Source organism: Python bivittatus, unplaced genomic scaffold (assembly GCF_059951505.1).
Source record: "Python bivittatus isolate LINGU-HERP-01145 unplaced genomic scaffold, Pbiv_v1 ctg000180_np1212, whole genome shotgun sequence".
In the NCBI taxonomy this organism is placed as follows: domain Eukaryota; kingdom Metazoa; phylum Chordata; class Lepidosauria; order Squamata; family Pythonidae; genus Python; species Python bivittatus.
The window spans coordinates 1,460,044-1,468,808 of NW_028277047.1; the positions used below are offsets into that span (position 1 = coordinate 1,460,044).

At 48.4% G+C, this 8,765-nt stretch overlaps 1 protein-coding gene across 1 annotated transcript; it reads right to left on the bottom strand.

Moving 5' to 3' along the window:
• Positions 1–1,002: 1,002 nt before the first annotated feature.
• On the bottom strand, positions 1,003–5,037 carry LOC148216349 (uncharacterized). Its single transcript, XM_088137519.1, has 2 exons — positions 4,900–5,037; positions 1,003–3,852 (listed from the first exon to the last, which is right to left on the bottom strand). Exons 1-2 carry the CDS (start codon positions 5,035–5,037, stop codon positions 1,003–1,005), a joined length of 2,988 nt encoding a protein of 995 aa, XP_087993645.1.
• Between the last annotated feature and the right edge of the window lie 3,728 nt (positions 5,038–8,765).

Sequence of the window (8,765 nt, forward strand, 5' to 3'; positions counted from 1 at the left end):
TCCCCTCCTCCCTCTTGCGTGTTGGAAAAACTCCACTGGAGATTTCTAAAGAGTTGCACGGTTGGGTGCAAACAGGGAAGGCGGGAGGGAGGGGGGCTATCCTGCACAAAGATCTGGATTAAAGCGTTCCCCAGCAACGAGAAGGGGAGGGTGGGGACATCAGAGCCTGTGGCAACACCCAGAGGAACACAATCACAGGCAGAGACGCTGAAAGACGCATCTCCCTCCCTCTTGCGGTCTGCAGATCTATTCCAACCTCCCCCCATTGCAAGATCTGACTTGCAAATGAAAAAAAACTCCACCCTCCTGGTTGTTGAACCAACATTCCCTCTGGCTTTTAGCCCTCCTGATTCCTTGGCTCTGCCCCTCCATCTCGTGGCCAGCTGAGGAATCACCCTCCTTTTTAGAAAATAAATGCATAAGGACACCCCCCCTCCCCGCACTAAGAGTTTCTACTGCCCAAGCAAAGTTGGACTGAAGAAGGGACGCCGTTCATCCCAGCAGATGAAAGAAACAGAAAGAAGAAGAATGGGCTGATTCAATCGGGAGGAATTTATTGATAGTAGAAGAAAGATGCCTACGGACACGGAGGTCTATCCACCTAGACCTTCGTTTGCTTCTTGCTTACTCGAGGTAGAATTCCTGGTTTGCCTTCCTCATCTTGCGACCTTCTATGGAGTTTTGAAGGCGCTTCAGAGTCATTGAAGAGCAAAGGGGCTGATCGAGAGCTGATTAGAGCAGCGGATTAGAGGAAAACCCACAGGACAGGCCTACTTTTTGCTCACCCCAGGTTTATATTTCTGTGGATACATCTGTAAGGGAAGGGATCAGGGCCCCGTAACACTTTGCTGTGCATCCCCTTGGAACAGAAGGGCTGATTTAGAGCTGATTAGATTAACTGATTAGAACAAAGCTCAACAGGATCAAAGAGCATCTACATCTAAGGAAGAACGGTGGATGTGAATCACGGTGTGCTTCAAGCTCGCATCTTCATCCCAACTTCTATGGCTGCTCCTGCTTCTTCTGGGCCAACAGATATTCGTACAGCGGGTTACAAACCACGGACGATTTGCTTTCGCCCAGAGAGTCGCATGGCTTCTCTGTGACGGCTTGCTGGTCATCCTCCTCCAATGGTGGCTGAGATTCTTGGGCCCGTGGGCCATTTTCATCATCTTCCTCCACCTTTGATCCCTCCACTTCAGGTTGAGGACCTTCTCCTTCATAGGATGCACCCTGGGCTTGGAGTTGCTGCCGTTTGACAGTAGCAGGTTCCTGAGCTTTGCCTCCCTTTCCTGCCACAGACTCACCTTCATCTTGGGTGGCTGGCTTGGGATGGTGCCTCTGGACCCTGCTTTCCTGGCCCTCAGTGGTCTGCTGTTCACCTGGTTGGGAGGCAGCTCTCTTGCTTTCAGGTGAACCCACCTTTAGTTGGGTTTGCTCCACTCCAGCTTCCCCTTCTTGGGCTTCAGTTTGATGGGGCTGCAGCCACCTTCTCTGGGGACCTCTCAGTTCTGGTCCAGACAAACATTGGCTCCCTCTTGTGGCCTGTTTCTGCTCTAGTGTGCGTGGAATGGACTGGCTTTGTTCTGCCTTATGCTGCCTGGGCTTCCTTGACAGTTGAGATTCACCAGACTCTGGTGGTCTTTGGTCTCTCAGCAGATCCTCTGCAAATTCACGGTCCCCTGTTTGGTTGGATAGAGAGGGAACCTCACGTGGCTGGGGGGCGTTCCCCTTATTATGTTGTGGTATTTCAGTATCCCTGAAATCAGGGTCAGATGTCTGCATCATTTTCTGGTTGACCTGTCTTGTATTAGAGTCATGGGATGAAGTTCTCCTCTGGTCTTCACCATCTCTTGAGCTAGCCTCATCTGTTTGGGTCCGCCTCTGGTCAATGTCTTTATCACCAGAGTCACGTGATGAGGTTCTCCTCTGCTGTTCACTCTCTCCATGGTCAACACCACGTGTCTGAGTTTGCCTCTGGTCAACATCTCCAGCCTCAGCATTCGTTCTTCTTTGCCCTTCACCTTCTCTTGGATCAATATCAATTCCCTGGATTTGTCTCTGGCCACAGCTTCTTCTATCATAGCTTCTTCTCCTCCCTTCCCTTTGTTCAATATCTCTGGACTCGTATATCTGTTGTCTACTCCAGTCATATTCTCCTGAACTATCAGATGGAGAAAACCTGTCACGTTGTGTTGGTCTGGTTACTGATTCTCTTGACTGGAGTCGTTCCCTTTCAACAACTCTTGAGTCAGTCAGCTGATGCCTTCTCTTCTCACCCTCTCTGGGTTCCGAGTAACATAACTGAGGCCTTCTCCTGTCTCCCTCACTGCCCCGGGATTCACGTTCATAATACTGTTGCCTCTCCTGGTTGTCTTCTCTCTCAGCTGATTCACGAGTCTGGAGCCTTCTCCTCCTTGCAACATCCCTTTCTGGGGACTGAACTTCGTAGTTATGCTGCCTTCTCTGATCAGCTCTCTTTGGTTCTTCTTCATATCTTTGAGATCGGCCATATTTGGGGTCCCTGGGTTCTGGCTCATGGGATCGGGGTCTCCTCCTTCTACTTTCTGTTGCTTGGGTTTCCTCCCAGCTGAACTGCTGCCTTCTCCGCTCCTCATCTTCACGATGACGGGACCTTCTGAGTCTGCCTTCAGACTCATGAGGTTGGTTACGTCTGTCCATGTTCTCAAGCTCAGGTGAATAGGACCTCCTCTCTCGCTCCCTGTGTTCCAGTTCCTCCACCTCTGGTCTCCTTAAAGCTTCACGTCGTCGTGGTCTGCTCCACTCATCTTCATCGCGTCTCCTTTCAGATCCCCTTACTTCTTCCTCTTCTGCCTGGTTTGCTGTACGGACATCATCTCTCGATTGAAAGGCACTGTGGTCTCGTCTCCTCCTCTCGCTCTCTCTGTGTTCAGTTTCATGGGACTGTGATCTTCTCTCACCTTCTCTGGGTAATGGGCGATGCTCCTCATAATCATCTACTGGCCTACGGTTACGAATCTGATCTCGGCGCTCATCAGTCACGTGGGGTTCAAAGGCACGAGTCCTCAGCTCATTGTGTGTTTCCAGGTCCCTCCTTCCATCTTCCAATTCTCGTGGTTCACAAGATGCTTGACTTCTTTCAGAATTGTACTCTGCATGATGGTTTCCTTGATCCACTCGGGCTTTAGAGCCACATCTGAAGAGTCTGCCCTCAGCCTCCCGATGCTCAGTCTCTCGTCCCCGATGTTCATCTCTGTCCAAGTGTTCATCAGCTTGACGTCTGTCATTGTCATTTCTTCTTCTTCGGGACTGGCGTGGGGAGCCTTCTTCCAATGCTGGCTCCCGTTGTCTCAGTTGATGATGTTCTGGTGTCTCAATATCTTCTTGCTGTTTGGGCTCAAGGCGCCGTCGTTCAGTCTCCCTTTCCTGGTGTTCCCAAGATGGATGGATTCTCCTGTCACCATCCCTCAACTCACGATCACGTCCTTGGAAGTTGCGCTCTTCTTCTTTTTCTTCTTCTTCTTCTTCAGGTTCACTGGGCAGGTAGCATTTCCCCAGCTCCCCTCGTCTGCTATCCTCCATGGGACGAAGGGGAGTCCGATCAGAACCTCGTCTCTCATGGACATAGTCTTCTTCCCTTTCCTCATCCTGGAGCTGCCAATGGTCTCTTTTGGATCCTCCTTGTTCTCCCTCATGTAGGGCTCTGCTACCATCCTCTTGAAGAAGATACTCTCTGGGCTGTAGGTAGCTGTAACAAGCCTTGGCAATTTGGAAGATGAAAATCAGGTACTCGTTAAAGTCAACCAAGCTGTCTCCATTGACATCCAGCAGCTGGAAAGTGAACTCAACTGTCTGCAGGTCACAAGGGTTCTGGAAGTTGAGACAAATCAAAAAGAAAGGGTGTTGACCAACTCGTCTTTCCAACTACGAGTAGCACCTCAACATTTTTCACTCTGAAGGTTATTATTTATGATATTTTAAGTGGAACGACACCCAGAGATGGGTTGCCCTGCCCAATAGGATCCCTGATTGGTTGGCTCACCCAATGAAGTTCCCTGGGGGAAATGGGCCCTGTTATCACTGCAACCCCAAATGCTGGTCTTTGCTTGGCCTAAATGCATTCCCTGAGGTGTATGTGTATGTTGCAGCTTAGTGTGTCTCTAGGTTCGTAGAGCTGGAAGGGACTCTAGAGGTCCTGTAGTCCACCCTGGCTCCTACAGTAAGATCCACTAGAGCATCTCTGATAGATGGCCATCTCTAATGGTATGTGAGAAAGATCTTAAGAGACTGGGCCAAGAGATGCTGCCAAGGGAATGGTCAGATAAGAGAGGGCATAGCCCTCAGCTGCATAATGGGTGGAAAAAGAGACTCAGAAGGGACTCTCCCTAGTTTCTTGGGCTGTAAAGGAGATGGGGAAGGGGAGAATTGTACTGTGTAAGGCTGAAACTATCCAGTCTGGGTTGACGTCTTCCACCGAAGGAGCACGATGTAAAGATTCTGCCAGCCTTACTAGTTAGACCAGACAGAAAACACGACCAGACAAACTAATTCTACTTTATGGTAAAGCTACATTAACAAAACCTTGCAAGTCTGAAAGTACAGTCCTCCCCCTGTCTCCTTTACAGCCCGAGAAACTAGGGTGGTTCCTTTCTGAGTCTCTTCTTCCACCCATTATGCAGCTGGGGGCTGTGCCCTCTCTTATCTGACCTTGGCAGCGTCTCTTGGCCCCATCTCCCAAGTCTTTCCCACATACCTTTACAGATTCATTTTGGATAGTATAGGATCTAGCTAGAACATGGATTAATTCAGCAAGCAGGTGAAATACGTTGCCTTGGAAGAAGCAGGGCATTGCTGGGTAGTTAAAATCCATCATGGTGGGCTTCTCCCAGTCAGTCCTCCCCCGTGGCTTTCCCTCACCTCTAAGACCTCCGCAAATTCTGTCTGGATGAGCATCTTCATTTCTCTCCGGTTCAGAGTGAGGTTTCTGCCCTGCCATTGAGCATACTTGTGAAAGATCCCCACGATGGTGCAGACGCTGTCCAGAAAGTAGGTCATCTTGGAGTCTCAGCGGATTCTCGTGCTGTGTAAAAAAACCCCCCAACAATTCAATGTCAAGATGATCCAGTCGGATCTGGCAATCAGATTCCTTTCGGGATTGCATCCTTGATTCAGAACGAGCCAGCCCCTTCAGTCTGGGATCACTTTTGGCCTTTTCCAAATGTGCCAAAATTGTCTCTGCCGCTTTGCTCTGCCCACGGATCAAATCCATTTCTAATTGGACCAGGAATCAAACTGGAGCTGTATTGGGACCCTGGGATTGGGACCCTGGGCTGCCTGCCTCCCTGGTAGTCCATCTGGACTGTCTTTGAATGCCCTGGATTTTTCTAAATCCTCTATCAGATTCTTCTGCTGTACAGTCCCACCGTGCAATTTCTGGTTTGAACTGCGCTGCACCTCTGGGACAATCTTGATCGGCCCTCCCTGTTTTCAAGCAGACCCCCTCCTCAAATCGCCACCCATCCCCTGACCTCCCCTCTGCTCAGGGCCCCGTAATCGTTCAACTCACCCAGGCCAGCAAAATTGGGTTCCCAGCCTCAGAGAAAGAAGCTAAATGCTCGAAATCTGATCCCCTTTTATAGTTGAACTGTGCAAGGTGACACCCTCTTTAGATGATGAACTGATTCATCCTTAGACCGGCTTGTTCCACCTTCGTGTCTCCTCAACAAATTGCTGGACTGCTTGTATTTCCACCTTTTAGCTGTCATGTTCTTTAAAATTTGAAAAAGCCCAAAATAGCATTTGCTGTCTTTCTGCAATTTTAAAGGAGAAAGGAACCGCACCTTCCATAGCTGGTGGGGTGATCAACGTGCCCACGGCTGGTTGGTATCTGGGCATCATACATTGTAAGGGTCGGAGGGAGGTCATCTAGTCCAACCTTCTTCCAGGAGAGGAATTCACTAGCACAGCAGGATTCTTGATCCCTCTGAGGTTCAAAAACTAAGGTTTGGCTCGTTCGACTCGAGAGGAAGGCTGTTTAAGCTTTGGCAGTAGAACCACGAGGTCTTGTGACACCATCAGCATTTATGATTTAATCTGGCACAGATTTCCACAGATTATGGTTCTGAAGGGACCTATCAATGGCTTTCAGCTCTACTCATCTTTCTTCCAGGTTGGGAAGCAGTATAATCCAGAATGACAGAGCCCGTAGTCCAAGAATAGGTGAGGTCCAATTCTCTGTCATCACCAAGCAGGAGAACCTCAAGAGGCATCTATCACTGATGGAGAAGGAGTCATCCTTTGAATGGAGCCAACTGAATGGCCTTGTTGAAGATAAATCTGTCTTCCCAGATTTATCTTCCCAGGCCTTAGATTTATACCCTTTCTATTTTTCTTCCAAAGAAAGTTACAATGAGAAGCAGAACCTGCTCCTGGGTTTTGAATGTTCTCCAGGACACCAAGCTTGTATGGTCCACCCCCCCTCCTTTGCATCAGTAACTCCAATTTTTTAAATCTAAGGCAGTGTTTCTTAGCATCTTAGCAACTTCAAGATATGTGGATTTCAGCTCCCAGAATTCCCCAGCCAGCAGGAGAGGAGACAGTTTGGTGCAAGAGAATATTTTGGACCAGGTCGATTTTTGAATCAAAGCTTTGCACAACTGTAATAGTTATGGTGAGGTAACGATGGTAAGAGAAGAGAAAATGTGCCTTGGGAAATAATGTGCAAAAGATGTACAGTGAGTTTCCCCACCCTAGTCACTTTGGATGTGCTCAGTGGTGGAATATGGATCCCAAAAGGAAGGGGGCTTTTTTGGAAGGCCGAGAAGTTCTCAAGAACTTCTGGGGAAGCTTGCGTGCCCAACTGCAAATGTTTTGAGCAAGGCAGGTCAAAACTGTGACTGTCTCCAGAAAGGTTCCCTTTGTTCCGTTCCTCCAAAGCTCTCCTGTCCCTACCCTACACCATTTGTCACTTTATTTTAAGGGTCCCTGCCCTGTTTGTTCAACCAGCCTGGGCCACCTCCTTGTTATTTTTTGTTCCCTGCAGAAAAGGATGTGAGTAATGTTTGTCCCGTAGCCACCTGTTTTAGTTACGGCTCCTCGGCTGGGCTAATTACATCTTGAGTAATGATATCTTAAGTCATCTAGTGGTTAAATTTAAACCGGTGTCTTCTCAAAATGGAGAATGCAGCAGGTCTGGTGGGCCACCAGGTCCTGCTTCTAAATAAAATGCTTGGGCAAAAAGGGCCCCTGGTTTGACGATACCCATGAGAAGATAGAGCCCACCTGATCATTTTTCTTGCTTCATGCAATTTGGCCAAGTTCTTTCCCCATGGAGCCTCTGTCCTTTAGTTGTTTCTCCAACCTGCAGCACACCCAGCTTTGGATTCAAAACCATCATCTTCATTCACCTAATTGGGTAATTAGGTTGTGATTTCAGGAAGGTCTTTATAGAGAAAGACAGGCAGTGACTCAGGGCCAGCAGAAGTCTTCAAGAACCCCCCCCCACACACACACACAAAGCTTCAAAGGCATGCTGAGTGTGGATGATGGATCTTGCCCAGAGAAACTCCCCCTCAAGGGGCCAACAGATGGTTGATCTTTTGACTTGGAGGATTTTTTTTGGGGGGGGTGTGCAAGAATAATTGTTGACACTGAAAGGAAATTCCATGACAAGACGTTGGATCTGGGACGGGAAGGTTATAGCTTTTCAGACGTTTCTGCACCCCAACTCCCAGCATTCCTGCCCACCCACCATGCCAGCTGTGGCTCCTGGGAATGGGAGTTTGGCAAAACGTGGAAAAAGTGGAGCCCCACCACCTTTAATGCACCGATATGCTAATGTGCAACTTGGTGTTTTGGACCTGGCGGGGTTTGAGGTGCTGAGAAATGCAGGGCAATTGTACAAGATGAGACCTGGGCCCAAATGTTACAGGGTTACCTGGGCAGAATCCCAGAATCCTTTTCCTTCTCCATTTCTGTTTTTATAGCAAAACCCTTTCAACCAAGAGATTCCCTCCCGGCCTGTCTCCATTATCAGGCATTTGGAGAGAAGACCTTTTGGAACCAGGCTGTGAAGTTAACAGTCACTGCTGGTTTCTTCAAACTGGAAAGTCCCCAGCCCTTGTTTCGAAAACAGGATTTCAGTGCATGACAAAGGTGGTGTTTCTCCAAACCTCCAAGCGTGCATGCCTTAGACCCTCCCTTGATTTCATCCTTCATTTATTCAGGACAATAAATACGTGATGATGCTCTCTCAGAGTCTTCATCCAAGATGAATTGACTGTCCTAGAATTGGTATTATTAGCCCAAGGGTGTGGGCTGTAATTTGTTCACTGTATCATTTATCTTGGAGATTTTTTTTTTAAGTTCCCCACCTTTTGAAAAGTAGGAACAATTAGCCAAACCTTGCAGAGTTATTCCTCCAAGGCGTTCTGGGGAAGGAACATGTTTTGTACCCAAGATCCTAAAGTAGGAGATGATGGGAACTGAACCCTGTTCTGCCTCAAGAACAGACACTCTCTAAGATCCAAGATCATAAGAAGATGCCTTTGAGAACTGGTCCTTCAGCTTAACCTGTAGATGTGGAGGCAGAGTAGACTTGGAAGTTGCTATGTGGAGATAACGAGGAATGGAACTAAGGATTTGCAAAGCTCCCCAGTTCTGTTGCTGGAATGGGGGGGGGGGGGTTCCTTTGGGTCCTGAGTAGTCCTATTTGGTTAGAATTGTTAAGGAGTCCAGTAGCAGCTCTGAAATCCCCACTGGGTTCCTCTCTCTGGTATTATGGG

Bases quoted from the DNA above. Each gene is read 5' to 3' on its own strand.
- LOC148216349 (XM_088137519.1), bottom strand. From the start codon at position 5,037: ATGACCTACTTTCTGGACAGCGTCTGCACCATCGTGGGGATCTTTCAC. The intron at 3,853-4,899 runs GTGAGGGAAAGC...CTCAACTTCCAG, and splicing joins AATTTGCGGAGGTCTTAGAG to AACCCTTGTGACCTGCAGAC.